Source organism: Semicossyphus pulcher, unplaced genomic scaffold (assembly GCF_022749685.1).
Source record: "Semicossyphus pulcher isolate SPU_LCO1_2020_fin unplaced genomic scaffold, fSemPul1.0.p SCAF_3, whole genome shotgun sequence".
Lineage (NCBI taxonomy): Eukaryota > Metazoa > Chordata > Actinopteri > Labriformes > Labridae > Semicossyphus > Semicossyphus pulcher.
Window position 1 is genome coordinate 11,168,842 of NW_027211704.1, and position 26,039 is coordinate 11,194,880.

The following is a 26,039-nucleotide window of genomic DNA, read 5'->3' on the forward strand; positions in this document are numbered from 1 at the left end:
CAACTGTTTCAACCTGTCTGTCTGACCCACCCTGTAGCACGTAGCCAAGCGGCATTCCTGACTTCATGTGACCTTATGAAAGGTTTTTGTATTTGAGAGAGCTTCATTCAAGTAAATTAAATGTAATGCTCATCAGTATTTATTTTATTTAACCAAATAGACGATTTGAAGATTAGAATTTTTTAAGGTGTAAGAAGGCCAAAGCGGTAGCATACAACTGTTACAACTATTAATTCAATACAGACAATCAAGCCAAGTAGACTTTTATCACAAACTAAATGAATCAGTGTGCTGGTTATGTTTCTCCTCTCAATAGCTGCAAAAATACAGTCAAACTGTACACTTTTTTTGCATGCTTTACATTAATTTCACCCACTTAATATATCAATAATGCAGCCTGTGTGCAAATAAAAGAAAGCTTTGACATTGAAACCAACTCAGGCTACAAGTATGTACAGCATTAGTAAACGTAAGTCTTGTTTCTTGTGCAGTTCAGCTATACAGCAACTGGATCCAATGCTGTGAACTCCACCCAAATTTGTTTGAACCTGTTTTGATATCTGTCTCCACCGACACTCTGCTGTCCTTTAACACTATACAACTTTCCCTATCTTTGCACAACCCTCTCCACGCCCCCATTAAATATATATGGATTATCTGCCGATGTAAAACGCTATATGTTTAGTAGTTACCTCAACATTGGCTGCCAGACATGAGAAACCAATTCACTTCACACTTAGCCTCTACTATTCTGCCTCCAATCCACAATGTTTACAATGTATTCTGGCAAAGAGGGTTAGCTAATTAATATTTGTGAAACATTAAAATAATACTGGGGTTTTCAGCTCTTATTCATGGCTAAGAGAAGGAAATTTCTAATGCGTATCTTATGCTACATGACTGTAAAAAGTAATAATAACTTTTCAGCTTCTTCACATACTTGTATTTCGGTACTATTTCATTTTAGCCGTGCTAGCAATGCTAACCAAAACTATTGTATTTGTGTGTCTTGGTTTGCCTGTTCCCATTAGTGAAGGGGTCTCAAACTCAGTCAGAGAGGGGGCCGAAATCAAAAACTGGGTCTAAGACGAGGGCCGAACGGGGTCAACATTATTTGAACAACAGACATAAATAAACCGCGTGTTTATCAGAGGCGTTATGACAAATTAGTCATACAGAAATATGAACTTTACTGCTCCAAAGACATCTAAATATTCCGTATTTTTCATTCACAACACCATCAAGAAAATAAGAATATTTCAAATGTGATCAATCTGGTTAAAATGTGCACATATTTCAACCATAAGCAGTCTACCTGTGATTAATGGAAGTGGTGCAAAAAGTAAATATATTTAAGTGCACTTTGCTCTTATGACCGTTTGCTAGAGCCAGATGCTTTGCGTCTTTTCTTGGCTGTAGGAATGAAAGTAATGTTTGTGGTTAGGTTCTGAGCTGTGGACACTCAGGGTGGAGTGAAGGTGTGCTTACACGGATGGCTTCCAAACATGCAGCGCATTCGAGCAGCTGTAGGCGAAACTTGGGGCATCGTTTCGGAGTTCTGTCAGCTCCATTTGGATGTTTACAGGTGCTCTTTCCACGTCAACTACAAACGGATTACTGCGCAGTTCCAATTTTTATTTCTGAGCTCCAAAGTCAGCAAATAGCCGTGTGAACTCTGCCAGGTCCGCAGTTGTTCAGTTGGGAACACGGTGGTGGAGACCTGGTTTGTCATTGTCTGGCAACAGGAAAAGTGACCCATGTTTCCTTGCTGCACCTGAGTCTCCCACAGGCGCAGCTTGTCTTGGAAAGCTCTGACACTGCGTCTGATGATCGCACGGTCCCTACCCTGAAGCTCGAGGTTCACACAGCCGGTGCTCGCAAGTCTTGATTGGCGCGCCCGCTGTTGCTGTGCATTCTGGGATTTGTTGTATCAGCGGTGTGCGTGCCGTATACCGGCGGGCCAGTTATGATACACATATGATATTATCTCGCGGGCCGGATGTGGTGAACTTGCACACTCAAATGCTAAAAAGCAACTAAATGAAGTTAGCAGGGAGACGATGACAATGGCCTACAGTCAGTCAATGAGTGAAACAATAACTGTGAGTCATCGGAGTCTTGAGAAAGAAAGAAAGAAAAAGTAATGCTAGCATAGCATGAGTCAGCATCTTCATCTTTTAATCACGAGTCATAGATGAGCACATTGAGTATTTTCAAAATAAGGCACAAGGGCAATTATGCTATATAGCATATTGTAGTTATTCATTGTATAACACGTTTGTCAAGGAAACGATTGTAGGTCACCTGTTTTTGGCACCTTTACTCTTCTGTCGGAACCAGGAACTGCCAAACCACACAGAAGCTTTACCGTTGGCTGATGAGGAGGCGATCCCAGGGGAAGGCGCCAAGTATGACAAAGGTGAGGGGGTGTTTATTGTTGCTCAAATGACAAATGCTATTTTAATCGTCTTTTGAGTAAGTACGGGTCTGAAATTTGTTTCTATTTGTTTTATACTTCATTTTATATGTTTGAACATTGTATAGATGAAATGTTTATCTTTTTTTGAGATAATTATTACAAATGACTTTTCACTGTCTATTGGTAGGACCCACCTGCTATAAAGCAGGAGACCCGAAAACCTGACAAGGTGTTGTCAGCGTCAAGAAAGTCAAACAAAGATAACTGTGTGAAAACTTTTTATTAAAAAAAGAGAGCATTATTTACTTTGTAAGTCACAATTTGCATTTTGTTAATTATTCACATTCCCTTCTTTTGCAAGTATAAGTAAGTACATCTTCTTTTGCCACAAAACATCAACATGTGAGCATTTTATTAAAGTCTTATAGTCAGATTTTCTGGGGGGGGGTTTATTGACTGTGCTAGTCATCATGTGCAGCTAAAGCTAATTCTTGTAAATTCATATATGGAAAGCTAACGGTAGGTCCAAGTCTGTGGAGGCAGAGAAAACTACTTTAAGACAGTTTGGCACAAGACCGTTATGGCTCTGATACTTACTATAAGAAAGCATAGGAGAAAAGTAGTAGGAGTAAATAAGTTACTTTCTGTTCCTTCTTTAATAAAATATAGTTAAAGAGAGAGAAATAGCCTTCTAATTTAGCTTTTAAAAAATGGTTTCTGTCTGTGAGCTGTATGACCTTGCAGGAGTTATCAATTAAGATTTGGTGCTCAGGTGACCTTTATTTGCAGTTAAATGTCATACCTTTGTTGATTTTGCCATCACAGCTGGTTATTATAAGCTAACTGTATTTTTAATTAATTTGCATTAGTATATTGTTTCAGTTAAGGTAGTTATGGCTGAATAAAAAATAGCTAAAGGTATTCTCATGGATATAATTGTTTTTGTTTCATATGCTGTATGGTCCCTTTATATTTGGTTTGACAACCACACCCACCCACTATCCTTCCACACTTACATCATACTGTAGTGTGTCAATAAAGAGGTATTTGAGATATTTTTCATTGTGAGCATGCTGGCATGCTGACGTTAGCATTTAGCTAAAACCACCAGTGCAGCCTGTTGGAATTACTTGCATGTCTTCTTATTTTCTGAATAGGGAGTCTAAAGTAAAGATAGCTCTGTGATTTAGCTTCAATTCTGATAATTCAATAATCCAAGTTGGGGAAAAACAAAATATATTTTTTTTTATTCAACTCTGCAGAAGAAGTCGTGCGTTTTAACAAAACAAAAAGCATGAACATACTGTTTATGACAATTATTCTAGGATGGGAAACACTAATGGGACAAGAATAAATCTCTGCTGGTATATTTTTCATAAAAGACACAAATGGCTACAATCCACACATACACAAATAAACACACTCCAACTAAAGTCACCTTGAAGAATCAACACTGGCTGAAGCACTGAAATTACAGGCAGAACACATTTATAAGGACAGATTTCAGACAAAAGGCAAGCGCATGATGAAAGATGCAGACAAATCACTTGGTCAGTGAAAGACGCATACACTTTCTTTACATATTAAAGATCCATGAGTACTCTAGCCTCGACCTCTTTTATAAGCTGACATGTGGGTTCTTATATCAGTCAAAGTAAAATAAAATAAGCCACAGCATAGATGTGACCGAAAGTCCTTCCGAGACCTATCCATGACAGAAATAAAAATAAGGTAATACGCTTTCTGACCACAACCGAAGAACGAAAAAAGGTTCAAACAGAGCAGCTCAAAAGATACAGGTCTGGCTCGTCACATGAGCTGTGACTGTACTTCTCCAAGTTCAGCTTGGATCATAAAAAAAGGTCACTTTAGTAAAACTTTTGTCAAGTAATTTCAGTCAACAGAAAGCAGAAGTGGGGGCTTAGCTGCAGTGACAAAGTAGGGTAAAAAAAGCTTCTTAGTTTACACTAAGATGAAAATAAAACAGACTTCTTAAACCTGCCTGAAATGCTGCTGCAGGCTAATAAAGGCAATAGTAATGACAACACTGAATATTAATTAAAAAAGTAAGAATAAAAGATTGATAAAATGCAGTTTGTGTTGTAACTAAATAAATAAAATTGGAAGGCAACATGATTTGACGGCAGAAATGTTGAACACATCAGATTGCAGAATAATGTGAATAATGTGATCAGTTAAAGTAAATGTAAGTCGATGACAGCGATGAAGTAATACCACACATTCATGTAGAACTTGAGAGTGTGGTTTGACACTGTTGTGGATGGCATGCACACGTTAGTTTCATGTAATGAGTAAGAAGGCACGGTTGTTTCTTGCATTTTGTAAGTTGATAAGTATTTTGTGTGGATTCGACTACATGAACGTTCAGATGAAACAAATCTCCTCTTGGTTATTTCAGTCAAAGCTGCTAATGCGTCTCAGCTCGGTAACACAAGCTTTACTACGGGGCGAAATAAAAACAATGAATGAAAATAACCTGAGCAATTACAGAAAAACGTAATATGAAATCTCCCTTTTACGTGAACACACAAAACTTCAATGTAAAGTGATCTTTCCCTGTGTTTGAGGCTTTTTTTTAATTAACAAACTCTGTAACACTCTAAATATAGCTACTTAACTGACAATCATGGGTGTCTGAGTAATGGAGCGATTGTTGCAATTGCATCCACAGTATTCAATTTCAGGAAGTAAGTATCCCACTTTGTTTAAAAAATTAACTTCGTACACTCCTAACATCAAAGATCCCGGCGGTATGGCGAGTAATAGTTTGCATTTAACCTTTTGATGTATTATTTGACGTTTCTTGACTTTGACTATGTAGAAATACAGGAAATTACTTTTAAATTAATCTTTCTTTCCATTGGAAGACCCCCTGACCCACAGCTGATTTTGTATTGTACGAGTTTGCTCCCCATCTTTACAACCAAACCAGGCGCCCGTGCTTCCTGTGCCACCAGATTCGTTCCCACGTAAGACAAATAAACGGCCAAAAGGCACCAGGGGAATGAAACATGAGAAGGTGTATTAAATAAGGTTGAAAGCACTTTGTCAGTCAGATGAAAAAATGGCAGAAAGTAAAGAGATTATGTCTGTTCCTGTGAAAGTCTGTTCAATGATTCAATCCTTGTAGATGGTGAATTAGGAGGTCAGGCAGGTTCCGCCGGTGCACAGTGTAGACACGAACAGGAGGGAGATGTTGAGGCACGTTCAGAAGGCTGGAAAATAACAAAGCACTTCACCTACTCAGTGGTTTTATGTGTTACTTACTAAGAAGACTAATATGAAGCAACTAAGCAATATTTAAAAGAAAAAAAAATCTCACCACTTGTATATTGTAAGTCCATGCAATACAAGCTAAGAGGTATCAACATTTTCACTTGGCAACTCCTCAACAGAACAGAGGTTCTCCAAAAACTGCAAAGGTGTCACAACGTTCCCATATTTAATCACCAACACTCACGAATCAAGACGATCAGAAACAACTCTCGTCCTGATTCATGTAACACATTTCCAGTTCTGCCAAGTTCGAAAATGTTGCAGCGCGTTTAAAGCGGCTGAGAGAAGAGCGCAGCGGTCAGTCATCCAGTCTACGGTGGAGATGCAACATAATCCGGGTTGTATGCTGGCTGGTCGAGGTAGTCTGGGCGCGCAGGAGCGTTAGGCTGCGGCTGGACAGGAGGCTGCGGAGGGTACGGCGGCTGGTTGGGGCTGAACGCAGCCTGGCTGTAAGGCATCGGGTTGGGAGGGTAGCAAGGACCGGCTGAACACAGAAAGAACACATGGAAAGAGGATTAAAAAAGGGTTAAAAATACTCTTACAGTAACCACAACTTCAGTTGAGTCAAACAAAGTGACCAGTGTTTTATTTCCTATTTTAAAACATCCAGACTTGAGCCAACTTTAGAGGTTATTCCACCTCCACTTCCGGCTGCAGCTCTACTGAAACACCAAAACTGCATAATGTGATTTAACGCTACATTGTACTGTGTCATTACACTGTGGTTACTAGAGCTTTTCTACAGCATGCGGTGATTTTAGGGAAAATAAAACCGTATATAATCATCAAGTTCTTGTAAGTACTGTATCCTTAAACAAGGGTGTGTTAACTTAAAGAGTGAGTGGCAGTCAATGGCTGGAACACCCCCCCAGAGGATGTAATTAAAGAATGTCTGCCTATTGATTTTGAAAGAACAACCACCAATAGGGAAACTCCACCACTCCACTGACCAATGGTGTAACTTCATCACTCAGTAAGGGGGCTTTCACATAAGGGACACTGGATCCGAGTACACTTGACCCCAAAGTCTGGCTCATTTGATTAGTGTGTACCGTACTCGGCACGGTTCTTGATGAAAAAGTCCGAGGTTGACGACCATGTTAACAGGGCTGGCACTAATTTGCTGCCATTCATAACATATTATATACATATATATATAACATATATTAACATATTTGTTAGCTTTAGTGAAATTTAAGCCATTTAGTCTATTTTTTTCTCTCTCATCAGAAAATCCAATTTGCTAGGGGAGCAGATATGACGCAGACTTGTGTGTGTTTTGATGCTCACACCTGAATCAATAACGTTGCGATCCATACGTATTTCTGCCCACAGTTAAAGTATAAACTTCGTGTCCACAGGCTGTCATATGCCTATATGCTGTGTAGTTCGTATGTTTGGAATGTCACAGACATCTGTTGGGTTTCGCGGACCGGTACCGGGGGTTGGGAACCCCGCTTTAAAAGATGCATTATAAGAAGTCTGGACAAGAATTAATTTTTGTTATTTATTAATTTTTTTAAGATTATTTTTTTATTTATTATATAGGACAGCTGAAGAGAGACAGGAAATGTGGGGAGGAGAGAGTGTGGGAGGGGACATGCTCTATATGATGAGTTGAACCTGCGATCAGCGCGTTGAGGACTGTAGCCTCTCTACATGGAGGCGCCTGCTCCACCAACTGAGCTAAACCAGTGCCCCTTTATTTTGCTTGTTCACAAAATAAATACTGTTATTATATGTTATAATACAGTTGGTGTCCAAAGCTGTAACTTTTTGGCTTGTTTAAAGACAAAATCCACACTCACTGGCTTCCTGATACGTTGGTGGTGGTCCTGGTGTGAAAGGCTGTCCATGGTAGGTGGACGGCGCCATGGGCTGAGCTCCGTAGCCCTGGGGCATTGGCTGGGATCCGTAACCTGGCTGCACGGGTACAGACTGGTAGGGTTGATACTGGGTGCCCTGGTAGGCCTGAGGATGTCCATGTGATGCAGTTGGCTGCTGGGGGTACTGCTGAGGAGTGGAGGTGACCACTGTGGTGTGGGTGGTGGTAGCAATCACAGCTGTAGGCAAACAAAAACGGAGGATTATGTTAGAAATACTGCTAATGGAAGATAAGAAGATAATTTAATCACAGTTTTTGTTTAAGTGAGGAAGTACTGAGCGTAAAAATGAAACTGAGCTGACTGTTCAGGGAAACATGATCTAATTCGGGTTAAAGGGGTGAATGAGATCACTGAAGCATGACAATAAACCACAGCATAAAACTGTCCAAAATATAAGCTGGTGAGCATGTCACCAGCATTATTCCCCCACCACAAACAAAGAGACCTACGCGATGCTATTTCAAGAGCATTGCAACATTAAAAAAACGGAAGACACAGTAGTGATTTGTTTGTTACATGAACATGCTGCAACACTCAACTCAGCCACTTCTGCAATTTCCGACTGTACAAACTGTCTGGTGGTGACATAAAGAAAACAGAGCTGAGCCTTTTAAGTCAACACAAGCCACAAAATGTCCTGCCTTTAATTTTAACTTTGGAGACAAACCCTTTACAGTTTCAGTTTAATTACTGCACTAAAAACACCTTTAAACTGTGTTTGTCTGGCTGCCTGGCTGCCAAAATCCAGACAAGTTGATAGAAATGTTTATGCATTCATTCAAGTTCTAACCTTGTCAAACAAAGTAAGCTTCGTCAGCAGAAGTTTTCTTTGACCTGGGATTTGTCTCTCAGGCAGCATACTGTTTGCTCTATCTTATTCTAGGATGTTGGTTTGCAGCCTGACAGAAAGCCCTGCAGACAAAACCCAGGGCCAAATAACGCTCAGATTCTGGTTACACAAAGTCTTAAATCACTATTTCTATTTATAGTAAATATTCTTTAGAACTGAGCATGAGATAAGTTAGAGCAGTTCAGTCCAGGGCTTGTTTTAGTGAAGACACATCACCATGAATCATAAAGAAGCTCATTCAATATAAGTGTATATAAATTTAGAGCCACAGTCGTTTAAAGTTTGATCCACAGTGAAAGTTTGGTGAAATTAAAACAGCATTGTTTAAAAAACTCAGAGCAGAGGGAAGACACATGGGTGTGTGTGTGTGTGTGTGTGTGTGTGTGTGTGTGTGTGTGGGTGTGTGTGTGTTTGTGTCTGTACCAGTCACCACCCCACCATGTGTTTTTTCTGAACAGGGTGGGACCTATCATGACCACTTCCTGTAAATGACGTGGGATACTCTTGAGTTTTTCCCCACTGTGGTCGTCGTGGAAACAGTGAGTCACACAGAGGTGGAGCTCTGACATTCCTGGAAGTGATCCCGACATGCAAAGCCCCGCGTCAGGGAATCCGCATTCCTGCTCAGGGTTTTTCAGACTAGAGCTCTCTGCCAGAGTTAAGCAGCTGCAAAAACCCGAACAAGTCGACAGGAAGTGCAATTGCGAAGTACTTGCAACCGCGTGTGACGCTCAGATATCAACACAAATCTCACAGCTCAGGTGCTTCCCTTCCTTGTGGGGGAGGTTTTCAGGAACTGATTTACAGAAGCAGACAATAGATATCCAGTCTAACCACTGGGGACAGAAAAGAGGAAGAAACACGGCTGTATCAGTAACGGCGTGAGGACACAGAAGAAGACAGAAGAGCCATGAACTGAATCAGATCCGCCCTGTTGTACCGGAGAGAATAGAGGATGCAGGCCGTCTCTGATCGCACAAAGCTAATAAAAAACAAGGTGTGGAACTTTACATGCCGAGTCTTTCACTGTGTATGTACACACGGACTGTAAGCAGTTACAGGCCTCAATACCAAACAGAAAATACCTCAAATAAAGAGCCAATGTTATATTTAAAGTTTTTCTTTCCTTCCTTAAAAAAGGCAAATCCCACCGGGCCTCATGCAAGAACTTGTTGGAACATGTTTTTACAGGATTTAAAACAGGGCTTTAAATTCAGGGTCTTTATGCCTTCTAGAGTGCCAATGTACCATCACCCACTGTTGGCTGTAACGTTACATCTTTGTGACAGTCACAGCCCCCTTGATCACCTATCATTGTAATCATTCGCCTTTTTTACACTGCGTTTCCGCCTCAGCTCCATAGCGAAGCTCCGCCGTCATGCAGCTTTTTCTACATTGGACCAAGAATTGCCGCCGGTGCGGAAGCAAAACGTGTGTGAGCCGTAAACAAACAGCGGGTGCTTCACATACACACACACACGCCGCCCCTCCCCGCCTGCTCCGCGACTTACACAGACGCCGCTACGCCTCCGTTACTTCCATTGATGCCGGCGCAGAGGAGTAATGACTTCACCCGACCATTCCACCAATAATCACGCCTTGAACTGGCAGTGTAGAGGGGCTATTGATTATGCTAGTGAATCAATCTCTCAACAAGCACCTCTTTATGTACAGGTGTTATTCAACAGGCTAACACCAGGGATTCATCTAACAAAAATGTTCATGCATGAGGCCCACTGTCTGTTTTTTGTCACACTGCAAGACTACTCAAAAAAACAATGAATGTAATTTAGTGGACGGAGGCTGTGGTCAATGTGTTTAGGTACGATCAGGATTTGAGGTGTAGATGAAATGATGACAGAAAGAGGGGTGGTTGCAAACTCTGTTGGACTGTTTCCTAAAGATTGTGGAGGAGTCACTTTATTACTATTACTTTCTAATAGAAATTAACTTAAGATGAGTGTTGTTGTGATGTTTCATATTTTGTTATTTGCTATAAGTTTCTGTGGCACTCAGTTGCGAGAACATCTTTAACATCTTTAAAAACAGATAACAAATAAGTAGTGACATTTTTTTTTTTAAAGGGTAAATATTTGCCAAAAACGTCTGGCAGCTGTGGTTTTTAGCAAGCGTTCAAACTGTAGAAAGAGTTTTTTTTTTTGGGACTATTTTCAGCTCTTTCTGCTTGCTTTAGAGTATTTATGGCAGCAGGATATCGGTGTATGTGGAATTGACTTAAACAAACCAGAGCGCCCACGTTCATCATAATGCAGGAACATAATTTCATGTCATAGTGTGTTAGTCATACTCTTTTCTTGGGATTTGCTGACAACAACAAATGTATCCTTCAATAAAAGACAAATTAATTAAAGGTTTCATAAAGCAGTTTGAACAGGCCTTGACTTGTGAAACAGCAGCAAAAATGAAGTAATGCTCTGATCTCTCTCGTGATGGAACTACAACAGCATTCAAGTTGGGCATATGAACTCTAAACAGTAATTATGACTGATGGGTAAACTGAGTAACAAACCTGCAGGACACTCTGTTCATCACAGAGGATAACTGAAGAAGCCAAGTGAAACCCTGCACAGCATGTTGGAAGGCGACAAACACGAGTATGAAGGAGGAACTTCAGTGCTCCCCCAAACTGTTAACAGTGGCACATAAACGCCTGCATATCACTGATTATGGAAATGTTAACCCAGTTTGTTCTGACTGTGTCGCACTGTCTGGGTCATTAGTAGTACCAAGGCAGTGCAGTAATGAAAGTCATGTGGTGGGTGGGACAACAGACATCAAATGACTCCCCTAAAGTCCTGTTTTTAAAACACTACCCAATACTCCAACACACTGGAAACCAAGAGTCTGACTTGTTGGTATAAAAATCACAATCTGGATTTTACAAAGGCTGTGCAAGAGGCAGAAAGCAGAGTTGTGTTTTGTGGTGTAATGTGCATGAAACCACACATGTTGCAGAGGGGCGGAAGCACATGACTGCATGCCTTCAATACACGGCTCACTGGTTTAACTATTGAAGCGTATCCACCTCTTAATCATCGTTTGTCTGTCGTGACATGGGTCGACCAAGCTCCTCGTCAGTTATGCTTCAGTTCAGGTGTACAGCTGCATCGGTTCACCGGTTCAAGTGGGCGCTGCAGATAAGGTCCCCTTTTTAGGGATGCATGTTATTTTTTGCCGATATCCGATATGCCGATATTTTCCAACCCTTTTTGCCAATTTCGATACCGATATATTAGGCACATGTTGTTTTCCACCTAAATGCAGAGAACATCAAGTCTCCCCTGTAGTGGAATTTACATCACACCTACTCTTATTGTAGTGGCCCACTGGCAGATGCAGAAATAACATAGTACAGAGCTTTTTAAAAAAATTGAATGTCCAAAATGCCATATTTACTTGTAACATTTTCTTTCCAATTAAACTGTAATATTCAACTTGGACAGGCTTGGAGGATGCTCTCCCTGAGACAATCTTGACAATAGCCACAACTAGTGCAAATTTGACCTACTGCACAGAACAAACACATTAAATTAAATCAACCTTGCTGTCTGTTTCTGGAACTTTAGATGAGAGAGGAGGAGTGGTGCAGGCAGTGCACACACACACTCGCGCTGAGTTGATGTCGTAGCATTACGTCTAGCATAATTAAAGCGTTGTTTAATCAGCGGGAAAATATTGGTTGAAAATATCGACAGAAAAATGACATACTGGCCGATGCCGATAATATCATGCATCCCTACCTCTTTTGCAGTCTTTTTTTTAGGGTTAGAGATCAAGCTACAGAGTGGACATGATACAAATATTTGCTCTTTCACTTTTCTTTTGCACCTATTTAAGTTTCTATTTATCTTGAAACCCCACCCTTCTGTGTTCCAGGATAGGATGGGGAATGATCAGGATTTGAGCTGATGAGCTTCTAAACAATACCGGCCAAGATAATCCAGGGGGTGAATACGCTAGAAACAGCACGGAAAAACTCTTCAACCAGTGACTAATGTCACCTCATTAGACTTTAAGATCTTTTTTGTAAGCCCATAATTACTGAGGAGGAACACTGAACTGTCCACATACAGTCAGATGGCAGCATTAAAGCATCCTTCTTACATCTCTGTGCGGCAGGTCACTTTGAGGGGCTTTCTGAGGCTTAATATACAGCTACAAAATCACAAAAAAATAAGTTTATGTTTGCAACCACATTGCCTACTCCATTAATCAATGCATTTAGCTCACAGCCCGTTTGACCTACTAACACACCGGCTGTTAACTATAAAAGCAGTCAAACTCTTTGTCAAAGAACTAGCACCCAGTTTGGTATCTAAAGGCGCCCCATACAAACAGAATCATTTGTCAGTGGAGGGCTACTTACGTCTTGGCTTGCGGCACATCTTGTGCAGGCAGCAGCATGGACAAACACAGCAGCAGATGACGATGAGTACGATGACGACAGAGCAACCAACACCGAAGATCATGGGCAACGATGAGTTGTAGTGCACATATTGGGAATCACTAGAAAAGAAACAAAGAAAATGTATTCAAAATCATATTTATGTTGCTTTTACATAACTGGTACTGAAAAGCAGACAACAAAAGCTAAGACATGTCAATCCTTTAGCACTTGTACCAGCAGCAATAGTAAACACAACACAACAGACACATTCATTTTCATTATAAATGCTGAATATTTCCCAGTTTGTAATTTCCTCTTACCTGTTTCCCTCACTGATTACATCGTTATACATGTAAGCTAAAGACATTTTACGCTTCAGCAATGTGAAAGGAGACGTCTGCTGTCAGTTTCAGACTAGAGCTACATGCGGGTGGTCGAACACAGGAAGACACTACTTCCTGTTTTTGCATTATCCTTGCAGCAACACACCTCTACGGTGATGACACAGGGACAAATATAGACCCACTCAAGTCTCTCTTTATCATCATCCAACATTGAAATTTAAATCTTACACTCTCATGGGTCAACTTAAGCGATTAGTGGTTATTTATTATCTAATACAGAATATAAAAAAAAGGATAGAATACCAGTCTTCTTGTTTGTCCTCAGTAAGCCGCCAGAAACTATCATGACAGCAGTATCTGTTGAAGCAGGTACCACAGCAGTAAAAGCTGCATTTTTGGTATGAGTGGTACGTGTCGGATATATCTCTGTAGGCCGCACAGTCCTCGCTCCCTGTTGCAACAGAGCAAGGACACAGAGGAGAGAGGGGGGGGAAAAAAACGTTAGTCTTGCTGAAACCCCCTTTCCCACCAAAATTAGCACAGGTTTTTCAGACCCGGGAAGACCTGCTAACAATGCTGATTGTCACTTTCCCCATTGCCAATGGTGGATACTCCTTTCGGTCTCTTTTGTGCTGCGTCACTGTCTGACGTCACGAATGCGATGAAACAGGGTCAGTAAACAGTAGTACACACAGAGAACTTACATTATACTCATTGGTAAGCAGAATGGAGGCCAGTTAAGATCTATTCTATCTATTACTCATTCAGTCTATTTATCAAAGTCGGCGGCGACAAATATTGAACGATATTCGAGCGCTGCTTGGACGGAGACGGGCGGCAAACTGCTGGAAAGGGGGCGGAGATTAGTGTGTCGTCGCAGGTTTTGTGTTCCCATCATTGCCGCTAAGCAATGGCGGTTTTTTGACCAGTGGGAAAGCGGCTTAAGCGATGGGTACAAGAGGAGTAAAATACACACATGCCTCAACCATTTAAATACACAGTATGAGAAAAATCTGCGATGTGTAATAACATTGTTCGATACTGCGATATTTATCTTTACATAACAAACATGACAGTAACCTGAGAACCAGACAAATCTGCTGACTCCTGTTTTATTTGCTCTGGTAGATGATTCAGGTATGCCTCCCATTTAGACAGATTTCTAATTCAGGTCAGGTCAATTACAATAGTTTATCTAATATGAGGTGGGTATCAGTGCAGGTGAAACTATTTTGTAAACAACCAATATGGCTGCTGCTGATGTGGAATATTCAGAATACGCCTTTACATTAAAAAAACTGGATGGTAGTTGATGTACCCTTGGAAATTTAGGATGAATCAAGAGTGTCGCGTCAATCTTATTTGGATCTTTGATTTAGAAACTGAAGATTCGCACAGAAAAGGTGACGTCACAGCGGCTTAGTCCACATCTTCTACACAGCCTAAGGTTTGAACATTGTTGGAAATGTTAAGGGGCAATGTTATTACAAATTCTACACGATAGATCGTCTTTTTTTAGATATTTGAATGCATAAATATTCTACCTTTAAAAATGTCAATATATTCACATGATGGTCTAGACTAGAGCAATCCAATAAAGCTGAAACAGTGTATTAGATACTTAAAGGTTACAATTTTTGTTGAAACTATAAAAAAAGAGGTCTTTAGTCAACTAAACTAGTATTGCAGTATATTGAGATGTGAAATGTGTTTCTTTTTAGTTCCACCCTTGTTTACACCAAAAAGGGTTGTTAGACCGGAGCTGTTCATCTTCACAAATACTGCAATGAGGAACTCTGGCTTGCTTCATCATTATCTTTTTTTTGTTTTGTTTTAACAATAACCTTTTCTTTTAAATCAGAATGCTTTCTTGTAATCGTTAGATTTTATCCCTGTTTCAATAGTTGTTTTGAGTAAACAATTGTTTTGATTTAAGTTGCTCTTATACGTTTTATTCTTTACTTTGTATTTTACATGTTTGTGTACAGCACATCGTAACGCTGTTTTTGTGTAATCAGAATGGCAGATTCTTCCAACAATGTAATTTCTCTTTTCAGATTTTTGTCTTGTTTAATGATTTTTTCTAATAGCTAAGCAATGGTTACGGAACTAACAACTACGAATTGAGTCCTTCCGCAAATATAGGCTGTGTCTGTGCCTGGGTGAATCTTTGTGTAAAACCGGAGTTTTCCGACCAATTCTAACGTCCAAATGTTTAAAGCAGGAACTGTGTCCGCTTTATCACCCATTAACTAGCTTACTCAGTTAGTTCAGTTAGTTATATACATTAACATTATGTTGTGAACAGTGTTGGCAAAGCTGCCGCCAATGACATCGCCCTGAATTTGGTCGCTTTGAGACCCCGTTACAAACTATCATAACGCCTGAACGAACGTTCGACATGACATAAGCGTTAAATTAAACAACGTCAAAGCACCACGAGAGACAAATACAGACACTTAAAGGCTTAAATATAAAACTCACCAGATACACACGGTGCAAGGTACACACATACAGCCAGCACAACAACACCGGACAGGCCTGACGCCATGGCTGCCTTTATTCTAGGATTCAGGCAGTATACTGGCAAGACTGTGGGAAGAAGCAGAGATCGTCTATTCACACGTTGCCTCACTCAGCTGAAGTACCGCCCATCATTCCTTGGATTTCCCCCCCCAGGCTGTTTTAAGAGTTAAAACATGTATGAATGAATGTGCAATCTCATTTACGCAGTTAAAACACTTTTATCTACTGCTGCATTCCCATAACTTCTTATCTAATTTTACTTCATTCTTTTAATTGAATGATATTTATTTACTTTTAATTTATCTTCTATTACTTGATTCTTATAGCTTAATCAATAATTAATTACTTCTATACAATTTTAAAACAAAGGGGAAGGTCAAATATTGTAACAGTAGGAGTCTGGGACTCCAGGGTCTGGGACCCAAGAGAAAAATCATTCAAAAACCTTAATAAGAGTCCGGGACCCAAGAGAACTCTGGGAATTCTAAAAACTAAGGAAAATTATAACTGATGACTTATAATTAAAGAGAAAGACTCAGGCCTAAGCAAAAGAGTTGTTTGCATTTAGCGATTTAGAAAGAAAAAGATAGATCAACAAACCACACAAAAAACTGTGTAAATGAAGAGTGAAATTGCTATTCCTTAACTGGATTTTGTAACAGCCTTTGTATCTGTTGTTCCTTGTCTAGTTTTAATATGCTGTCGGCCTATTTTACAATGTTCTTTCTTAATAAAGCCTTTTTTTCAAGCAATTATCTCTTTGCGCACAAAATGAAACCAAGAAAGAGCAACATTTAACACATATCCTCCCTGCACCTGGGAGTGTCAAGATTATGTAATAACAATGTCGCTAATAATACCGTATTTAACCAATCGGAACCAATTTCATTCAGCCTTTGCTCTGCAAATTAGGGTTATTATGATTATTATTATCGATAAAGTTAATTTGAAGTTCAATCTGATCATCATATAAGAGCAGGCCACTCTGTAAATTACATTTCTTAACAGGAAGTAGTGAGAGTAAGACATCTCTGTTTTTCATCCTCTGAAATAGACTCCACACAGGAGTCACCCAATTTATCTTTATCCTGGAGTAGTCGCTTTGGCTGTTGCCTGAAGTTGGTAGATGGACCACAAACCATAAAGAGAATATCATCTAGCCACTGAAATGAAAGTAGGACAGTCGGGTGGATTTGTTGGTGAGAGATCAAAAGCACCACCCCAATTTTAATTGAGAGCACAACGCAGTTTCAAACATAAAAGTGTACCACAGTACTTGTTTGAATGATGAAAAAAGATAGAAAAAGTTTGTGGGTAAAATGTTGTTTGGAACAAAGACAAGACAGGAAATGACAGGTCAGATTGTGGGTTTCACATGCTACATGAACTACAGTATGTCTGACGCACAGGTTTTCACACTTTATGACGATATGTCTGGTCTCTCAGGAGCGGTTGTGGAAGACATAGTTTCTCATGTGAGGAACTTTCAGTTTGTGTTTATTTTGGCGCCCCCTGTCGAAAAAGCTGTATCTCTTATCTCTTTGCTGATTTTGTCCTGTACATGCTTAAGTGGTGGTTTATAACCAAACAAATCTCACCCTGCTTTCTTTAACAGTCGTATGTGTCACTCACTTTAAACTTTTAGGAAAATGTAAACAAAGGCCACATGCAGTTAATCGCTTCATCTGACACCAATCTGGTCCTGCCCCTTTCTCTGTGCAGCCTTACTGTCACTTATAAACAACCTCAATTGTCATGGGAGAATACAGGGAGGGTCACCAGGGAGAGGCTGTGGCCCTTCTTTGGGAAACAGTCGTTATTCAAGAGTTTATTCACCACTCAGGGAAACGAAGAGAAGAGAGATTTTCTATTTCTCACTTAATTTTCTGTGTTCAAAGAATTTTGTGAACACTGAAGTATGTATGTGTGCCTATATGATCTCCTTCAGAGAGGTGCTATAAGTCTGTTCTTGCTAAAATAATTTCCGGCTAAGGTAAAGCCTTTCCTTATTTCCTTTTACGGTTTCGGTCAGTGATTCCAGAGTAATTCTGCGGCCTTCCAACCACTAAGCTGAAGAGAGAGAAGGAGAAGTAGAAGAAGAAACAAAGAAGAGAGAAGCAGAAGAAAAAGGAAGGAGAGAAGAGGCCAGACTAGTGCTGGAGCTCTGATATTTATCCTCTGAGCAGAGGGTGCAGATTCTGCTTGTGTGTCTCCCTTATGTCACAGAGATGTGTGTGCATGTGTAAACTGTCCTGAGTGGAACGAAAGTTCAAGGTGGATGAGTTGTCCTTAGTGAACCCAAAGTTCATTATAGATGTTGGTGCAGGTTGTATGCCCTCTTTGTGAGGCCTCTCAGCTCTGTGGCCTTGATGAGTGCTGAGACAATCGGTTTACTGTGTCTGTCTCACAAATGCAGGTATCCTCTATTTCTTTCCTGTCACAAGTCTCAGAGTTTCTGCAGCAATTGATGTTTATAGACGCTCACGTCATTAGAAATCTCCAAGACTTCCAAAATTTGTAACATTAGCTGTCAAACACATAACATTGAGTAAAACCTTCAATATTTTACAATAAGTTAAGCACAAATATAAAAAAACTGTACAGTAAATGTGGTACCTAGCAATTAAAAACAGAAAAAATTCTTGTATTTTCTATACATTTCTGTTGAGAGTAAAAGAAAACTCTGACTACAGAGTCTTTGGCTGTTTAGTTTAGGGCTGCACGATATTGTTTAACAATCGCGATTTCGATGTGCACATGTGCAATAGTCACATCGCAGGATGTGTGATATTGAAGCAAATTAAGAGAAATATATCAAGCTGTCTTTACAGCGGCTCTGGATACTTCGTTATTCCTCTGCTGTTCGTCCGCTGTTCTCACCTACGTCCGCAGCGAGCACCTGCTTTCAAACACGTTGTCATCTGACTCATAAGGACAGTCCATTGCCCACAAAAGCGCACATTGACCTGATGCGGTCACACATAGTCTACTAGGTCTTGTTTTATATGAACATGAAAACACACTGTGTTTATATGGTATAATTAGCTGTATATTTTAATATTGCAATAAATATCGCGGAACAAAAAGATGTCGCAATGCATGTTTTTTCCAATATCGTGCAGCCCTTGTTGCAAGTTCAATTCAACTTTTCTTATACTGTAGTATCAAGTGCCAAAGCCTAACAACATCTGTAGAGGGCAGCAAAACATCATGTCTGTCACATCAGGACACAGTGTGTTAGTTTGAGATAGAGAAGTGTTTTTTTAAATGAAACATTCAAGTGATTTTCTTCCTTACTTCATACGACCATTTGCAGAACCTCTTTTGAAATGTCTGATAGTGTCAACAATTTTAGTTTGCCCTTTCATGGACACCACTACAGTGAAATAATGCCAATGTGATTTCTCATATGAATAAATGCATGTTGTAATTGTGGTAAAACTCTTCTGGATTTGTTATTTCATATCATTGTTTTATATTACCCTACCATTTTCATCAGTGAGGGTAAACCAGATTTAAATATATCTTTAAAATAATACAAATTTTCAATAAAATCTCAGCAATTTTCATGAAGACAAGGGGTGTAAACTAGTAGGTTTTTCCTTATCAATTTGCAATTGGGGGTTTACTGTTTTAGTATATTGAGTTTAACATCAGTTATAATGCTATTGCTAAAACCTTTGTGACATAAAGTAGGTGAAAAATTAATATTTTGTTTCTTCATCACAAATAGTTCATAATTTCCCATAATCACTTAATCAAATATATGTATACAGATTTAATTTTGTCGACCCAGCATCAACATCATGAATATATTTTTTCAAGAAGCAGTTCAGGTACAATGACTCATGTTCAACACCAGGGGTCACATGTGCACAGGAAATAGGCCTGTCGCCACTCCACCCATGGATTTCCTCCACCATATCAACAAACCTCATATATCTTGACTGACATTAAGAATTCACGTGTTCATGCTATGTAAAGAAAGGAATGCAAAACACTCGCCTGTGCCAAGGTTAGGCATATAACACATGAAGGAACAGTTTGAGATGGCAATTTTGACAAAAAGTTGGCAGACATGCCTCAGTGTCCTTGTGAATTCGCAGTCCCTAGAAAATGTCCCTAGTATTGTCGATAAACGTACATAAATGTAAATATATGCGTAATACAAATCCCAAACCGTATATTTCTGTGTTAAGTTCGTAGAGAGAAAATTCCCTATTCGAGGTGGCAATGTTTGCTTACATGGGTGACTCACTCACGGCTGAATTCCTGAAATGAACTTCTGACGTCAATGAATCATCTCGCGAGACTTCCATCCCGGGTGTAAGCTCTTATAAGCACTGGCACGTCCTCGTCCTTTTCGTTCGTCCTCAGTGCAGGATAACGAAGCAGCCCTTTTCCTCACCTTCTCAAAAAGAGAGCTACTTAAGTCAGAGTGTAAGACCAGATAAGCTAGGCTGCAATTATCCTGACTACAAAGAGGCAGTAGAAGAGGATTCCGCAATCAAGTGTGAAGTTTTTAAGAGGTAAGTTTCTTATTTCGTCATCACTTCTGGTTGTAGCTTCTTTGCTAATGTTAGCAGCTTAGCTAATGTTAACCTCGGGCAGCCGGCGAAGATCATAAGCCAAAGGGTTTACATTAAGTCTGAGATTTTCTAACAAATAAAGGGCTCTCCATTAACGCTACGATCGGTTGTTGTAACATTAACGTAACTCGGGTAATGTGAGAAAGAAACAAGTCGTGACTTTTGCTCTCAATGTTAATAACCACTGACTGCTGGGAGTCTTCACGTCAGAGCACCTGGAGAGATTCATGAGCGCGTGTCAAACGGAAAATGTGGTTGAAATTATTAAGATTGTAATAAAAGTAACTTGAGACTTAGCTTAGCATTGTTTTTATCCTGCCGGTATAGTTATTCGGTTCATGCAAGGTTACGGGACCTCTTAGAGAGGTTGCAAAATCTGACTGGATACAACTTTAAGTGCAACCATCAAGGGTTAAGAAACACAATCGATTCTGTTTAATTTACACATGCAGTGTAGATTCTTTCATTTAGTGGGGAGTATTTCAATGGCGTATATTCGTTTTTCCTGGAACTGCGGTGGGGGCGGGGTATGGAAGTGATTACTCTGTCGAGGAATGTGTAAACTTGGTTTCAGCTGGGGGAACGGTGTATGACACAGGGATAGACATACAGTAACTATGTAATTTTCATTTTTGCGCAACTTCGTTTCGACATGTTTATTACATTGTCGTCATCAGACACCTTCACAAGATGGGACACAAACTTAAAAAAAATATATATTCACGAAGATGTTTCAGGTTTTAGCATAAAAATTCACTCACTTAACAACAATGATATCTTTGTACTGCTATAGAGACAGCCTAAATTGTGACCTGAAGATCCATTATTGACCTTGAAAATAGTAGTTTGACATAAAAGTCAAGATAATGTCCACTGACAGCAGATACTGCGTCCCTTCATGAAAATTTGTTTCTTAAATAATGTTTTATTATATTTTAAAGTGTTCAAGATGAGTTTTTCAAGTGCAATGTTTCCTTTACTAAACACATAAAAAGCCTGATGAAATTTTCTCTGCCTGCCGGAAAAAAACTAAATCCAAAAATAACGTCTCTCATCAGTTGGAAACTGATAGTGATAATACAATGCACTGACCTTGTTGAGAAAAGTTTCACAGGGAACGTAAATGACCCAAAAGGCTGTTCTCCCTGAACAGAGAGAGAGGGAACTGCTCACTTAAATGGTTTATTTCTGAGTAGTTTCAATGTAGTTAAGACATCAGAGCTGATTGGCTGGATTGATTTGCTTTTATGTTAACTTTGCCTTACTGTGCCTTTAAACGAACATCTTGCTAAACAGGTTTCATAGAAGTATCTCAACTGTCCGTAACAAGTGTATAAATTAAGTCATATTTTTTTCCCCCTGTAGACCTTTGGACAATCATCATCACCGCTGCTGACCATGGATGTGATCGTGCGTCGCTGTCCATTCCTGGCTCGAGTGCCCCAGGCTTTCTTCCAGCAGACCAAAAAGACCCTGTCTGTTTACGCCCAGCGATGCCCAATCATGATGGAGCTGGCCTCTAAACCTATGGCTCCATCTATGGCGCGGGCCCTCTGCTCCTCCTCCTCCTCCCACCAGAGGACTGAGGACGCCATGTCTGCCATTGAAGGTGAGCATTTTTTTAGCTAACTCATCTATAGTTACAGTCCAAGTTATTTTAATAACAGACTGAATTATTGTTCTGTAGTAAATATTTTTTATCACTTATTGTATATCTAAAGTTTAAAACTAATCTGGTCTACTTGCAGGTTCCAAGCAGGAAGTGGAGCCCAAGCTGCCTACTGGCCACCCCATGCCTCCTGCAGGCCAAGCGGTGGCCTCCAAATGCCCTTTCCTGGCTGCTGAGATGGGCCAGAAGAACAGCAGCGTGGTCCGCCAGGTCGGCATGGAGTTCCAAGAGGATGTTCAGGAGGTCCGCACTGTCCAGAAAGGTAACAGTTGTTTATAAACTGATCATCAATGACAGTTTTCAAAAACATTTTTGTGTACAATGTGATAATATATTCTTTTTGTCCTCTCTTGACCTTTTGTAGAAGTGTCCCCTGTTCAGCTGAAGAAGTCATCCTTGGCCAGTACCTTAAAGGCAAGCGAGGGGGAGCAAACTAATCTTATGAAGACCCTCCTGAAACAGCAACCTAAAAGGGTCTCCCACTTGCTGCAGGATAACTTGCCTGGAAGTTGTAAGTTTTATTTGGGCACTCTTACTCCTAACTTCCTCATTTGTGATATCTAATTTAAGTAGTTTTAAGTCTGTTTGAGTAAGGCTAGCTGAGACTTCCATCATGTTAGCCATGGCTTCATCTGTCACAATGCAAGCCCCATTAAGCAATCCTTATCTTCCTCTTCTGTCACAGTGTCCAGCTTCCAGTACGACAACTTTTTTGAGAAGAAGATTGTGGAGAAGAAAAGTGACCACACCTACCGCGTGTTTAAGACGGTGAATCGTCTGGCCAATGAGTTCCCCATGGCCGACGACTTCACTGGGTCTTTAGAGGACAAGAGGGAGGTGTCTGTTTGGTGCAGCAACGACTACCTGGGCATGAGTCGACACCCACGGGTGGTGCAGTCCATAATGTGAGTATTGTAGGAGTTGTTTGTCAGAGTGTAGTGTAGGCTGATTCAGACCCTTGGGTTGAGGTGTGTTTATATGTAATGAGACAAATATTTGTCTTGGCCCTCCACGTCTCCTGTTTACGCTTTAGTGAGCTTCCAAGAAAAGAAAGAAAGAAACGGAAAGGTTGACACAAAGCCTATGGTACTTGAATACAACTTGACACCCTTGCGTGATCCAGTTGATTGTGCAGGTATAGAGTGTTAGTTGGCCATAGTGAACACCTTAACCTCATGGGCCCCACTGAGGAAGGGTGTTTTCTTCTATTCCTTTAAGCTTGTTGGAACCTGCCCACATATCATATTCCCTGTGCAGCAACACCTTGAAGCAAAGTGTTTAATTATTTACATTTTTCCATTTGTTGTGGACTCACATCTCCCTAAGCTCACATGTGGCATAAAACTAAATGTTTCCTCTGTCCTTCATGTCCTGTGTTTTCAGGGATACTTTACGAAAGCATGGTTCAGGGGCAGGAGGCACCAGGAACATCTCTGGGACCAGTAAGTTCCACGTGGAACTGGAACACGAACTGGCTGACCTTCACAAGAAGGACGCCGCACTGCTCTTCACCTCCTGCTTTGTCGCAAATGACTCCACCCTCTTCACCCTCGCCAAGATGATGCCTGGTATGCAAAAGGATCCACTTTTATAGTAAAACCAAAAAAATATATGTGTGACTTTAACTAAATAATCATTCTCACTTCCTCTTTTGCCTCTCAACTATTTAGGTTGTGAGATCTATTCTGATGCGGGCAACCACGCCTCAATGATTCAGGGAATCAGGAACAGCGGTGCTAAGAAATTCATTTTCCGCCACAATGACGCCGCCCATCTCCGAGAGCAACTACAGAAGGGAGACCCCACAAAACCGAAAATTGTGGCCTTTGAGACCGTCCACTCCATGGATGGTAAGTGTGGGACGTCCCAGTTGTTTATTAAAGCATTAATAAAACCTGTTTATTCGATGGTTACTCATCGATTGTCATGAAAACGTTATAATTCCAAGAACCAGTCCTTTATCAAACCAAGTTTTTTTTGTGGGCCTTTACTTTTGATTTGGCTAAACTTCATCTCTTCATAACACAGGTGCTGTGTGTCCGCTGGAGGAGATGTGTGACGTTGCCCATGAGTTTGGTGCCATCACCTTTGTAGACGAGGTCCACGCTGTGGGTCTGTACGGCGCCAGAGGAGGAGGCATCGGAGACAGGGATGGTGTCATGGACAAGATGGATATCATCTCAGGGACTCTAGGTCAGCATGTAATCTCTACTAAAACAAACTACTGATCATATCCTACTGCGTATTATGACTTTGAAGCCTCTGCTAAGTGTTCTTGAGCTTTACATAAACAAGCCAGTATGTTTATATTTTGTTATTTAACTAGTTTTCTCAATCAAAACAACTACTCCCAGCTAGTGGAAATCTCGAAGCTCAGTGTTTTGCTGTCATGCTCAGGATCCGGTCTCATCTGTGTCGCACAATATGCTCGAGGGCTTAAAGAAGCCGGAGCAGCTCTGCTGTTGCTAGGAGACTGTGGGCTCTTGTTGTGCTCTTATTGAATTACTCTCTGTGTCTGTTTGTCGCTTTCAAGCTGAGGGGACAATTATTTCTGACTGAGAGCCCTTTTCTCCTGCAACTGCCTTCTCAGGAGGATGTAGTTTCTGAGATTTCAGTCGGAGGATTTTAAAATTAACTCTTAACATTAAGTAGTTAGTGTTTTAAACAGAAAAAAATAGTCTCTGTTGCTGAAGTAAAGACTTACATTAAAGGGTAACCATATTTCTTTCATGTCCTCTTCCAGGCAAGGCGTTCGGCTGTGTGGGCGGTTACATCGCGAGTACCGCTGCGCTGGTGGACACGGTGCGTTCCTACGCTGCTGGTTTCATCTTCACCACCTCTCTGCCGCCGATGCTCTTAGCCGGAGCCAGGCAGTCGATCCAGGTTCTTAAAGGGGAAGAGGGTCGCGCTCTGAGACGGAAACACCAGCGCAACGTCAAACTACTCAGACAAATGCTGATGGACTCCGGCCTGCCTGTGGTGCACTGCCCCAGCCACATCATCCCCGTCCGGGTAATTTAGGATTTAATATCGCCTCATTTAAAAAAAAAAAAATAGAAAACTTGAGTAGTCAGTAGTCTCTTTAATGGCTCCATCCTAATAACCATGTATATCTCATTGTTTTAGGTATCAGACGCTGAGAAAAACACAGAGGTGTGTGACCTCATGATGAGCCGCCACAACATCTATGTGCAGGCCATCAACTATCCCACCGTAGCCAGGGGGGAGGAGCTTCTGCGTATCGCCCCAACGCCTCACCACACTCCTGAGATGATGAAATACTTTGTTGGTAAGAAGATCTAGTAGTAAACAGAAATTGGTCTTGTAAAACATGAATTGTTCCTATAATATAACTCTATTACAGCAGCTTCTGCAATTAAATGATTGTTCTGTATCTGATTGTTGCTTTCTGTCTTGAATAAACTTGACCTCCTCTCCTCTGTTTCCCCTCTCCAGAGAGGCTGGTGGACACATGGAAGGAGGTGGGCCTGGGGCTGAAGCCCCACTCGTCAGCTGAGTGCACCTTCTGCCAGCAGCCGCTGCACTTTGAGGTGATGAGCGAGCGAGAAAAGTCTTACTTCAGTGGCCTTAGCCACCCGATCTCAGCCTGCGCATAACACCGCTCACTACTGCTGGCTGGAGACGGCACATACACACTCATTACCCATTCCTCTGTCACTGTCATAGAATGTATTAATTATCTTTGATAAGTCCTCCTACACATATTATTTAAATATTCTATGTTCAGATGTTCTATATGCTCAAAATAAAATATGAGAGAAAAAGAAAAATTGTTTGTCTTTCTTGAGTTTTGTGATGTACAATAGTAACCCATACATGGGGGATGGTGTGAAACCAAAAACGATTGCTTTGGCTTCTGATGAAAGCCGATTGATTCATTGAGTGGACTAGGTAAACTGACGCCACATTGTTGTATTGTCAAGAGAAGGCAGATAAAAAGAGCTTCAGTCACACGCTCGAACTCTGCGGCAGAACGCTGGCTGAATGGTCTTGTACAACTAAGAAACTAGGTCACAACAATTTGTTGTGA

At 40.7% G+C, this 26,039-nt stretch overlaps 2 protein-coding genes across 2 annotated transcripts; one reads left to right on the plus strand and one right to left on the minus strand.

Annotated features, from left to right (window-relative positions):
• Positions 1–3,638: 3,638 nt before the first annotated feature.
• Positions 3,639–15,767, minus strand: LOC138606438 (protein shisa-5-like). The gene is made up of 5 exons (XM_069678906.1): positions 15,689–15,767; positions 13,508–13,655; positions 12,840–12,979; positions 7,525–7,779; positions 3,639–6,200 (listed from the first exon to the last, which is right to left on the minus strand). Exons 1-5 carry the CDS (start codon positions 15,753–15,755, stop codon positions 6,028–6,030), a joined length of 783 nt encoding a protein of 260 aa, XP_069535007.1. The 5' UTR covers positions 15,756–15,767; the 3' UTR covers positions 3,639–6,027.
• Positions 15,768–20,097: 4,330 nt separating this feature from the next.
• On the plus strand, positions 20,098–25,765 carry LOC138606237 (5-aminolevulinate synthase, non-specific, mitochondrial). The gene is made up of 11 exons (XM_069678698.1): positions 20,098–20,259; positions 21,685–21,928; positions 22,068–22,250; positions 22,353–22,499; positions 22,674–22,893; positions 23,372–23,556; positions 23,659–23,838; positions 24,017–24,181; positions 24,732–25,000; positions 25,115–25,277; positions 25,445–25,765. The coding sequence occupies exons 2-11, from the start codon at positions 21,718–21,720 to the stop codon at positions 25,603–25,605; spliced, it is 1,884 nt and encodes a 627-aa protein (XP_069534799.1). The 5' UTR covers positions 20,098–20,259; positions 21,685–21,717; the 3' UTR covers positions 25,606–25,765.
• Positions 25,766–26,039: the final 274 nt, after the last annotated feature.

Bases quoted from the DNA above. Each gene is read 5' to 3' on its own strand.
- LOC138606438 (XM_069678906.1), bottom strand. From the start codon at position 15,755: ATGGCGTCAGGCCTGTCCGGTGTTGTTGTGCTGGCTGTATGTGTGTAC. The intron at 7,780-12,839 runs GTAAGTAGCCCT...GTTTGCCTACAG, and splicing joins GATGTGCCGCAAGCCAAGAC to CTGTGATTGCTACCACCACC. The intron at 6,201-7,524 runs GTGAGTGTGGAT...TTCTGTGTTCAG, and splicing joins ACCAACGTATCAGGAAGCCA to CCGGTCCTTGCTACCCTCCC.
- LOC138606237 (XM_069678698.1), top strand. From the start codon at position 21,718: ATGGATGTGATCGTGCGTCGCTGTCCATTCCTGGCTCGAGTGCCCCAG. The intron at 22,894-23,371 runs GTGAGTATTGTA...CTGTGTTTTCAG, and splicing joins CGGGTGGTGCAGTCCATAAT to GGATACTTTACGAAAGCATG. The intron at 23,557-23,658 runs GTATGCAAAAGG...TCAACTATTTAG, and splicing joins CCTCGCCAAGATGATGCCTG to GTTGTGAGATCTATTCTGAT.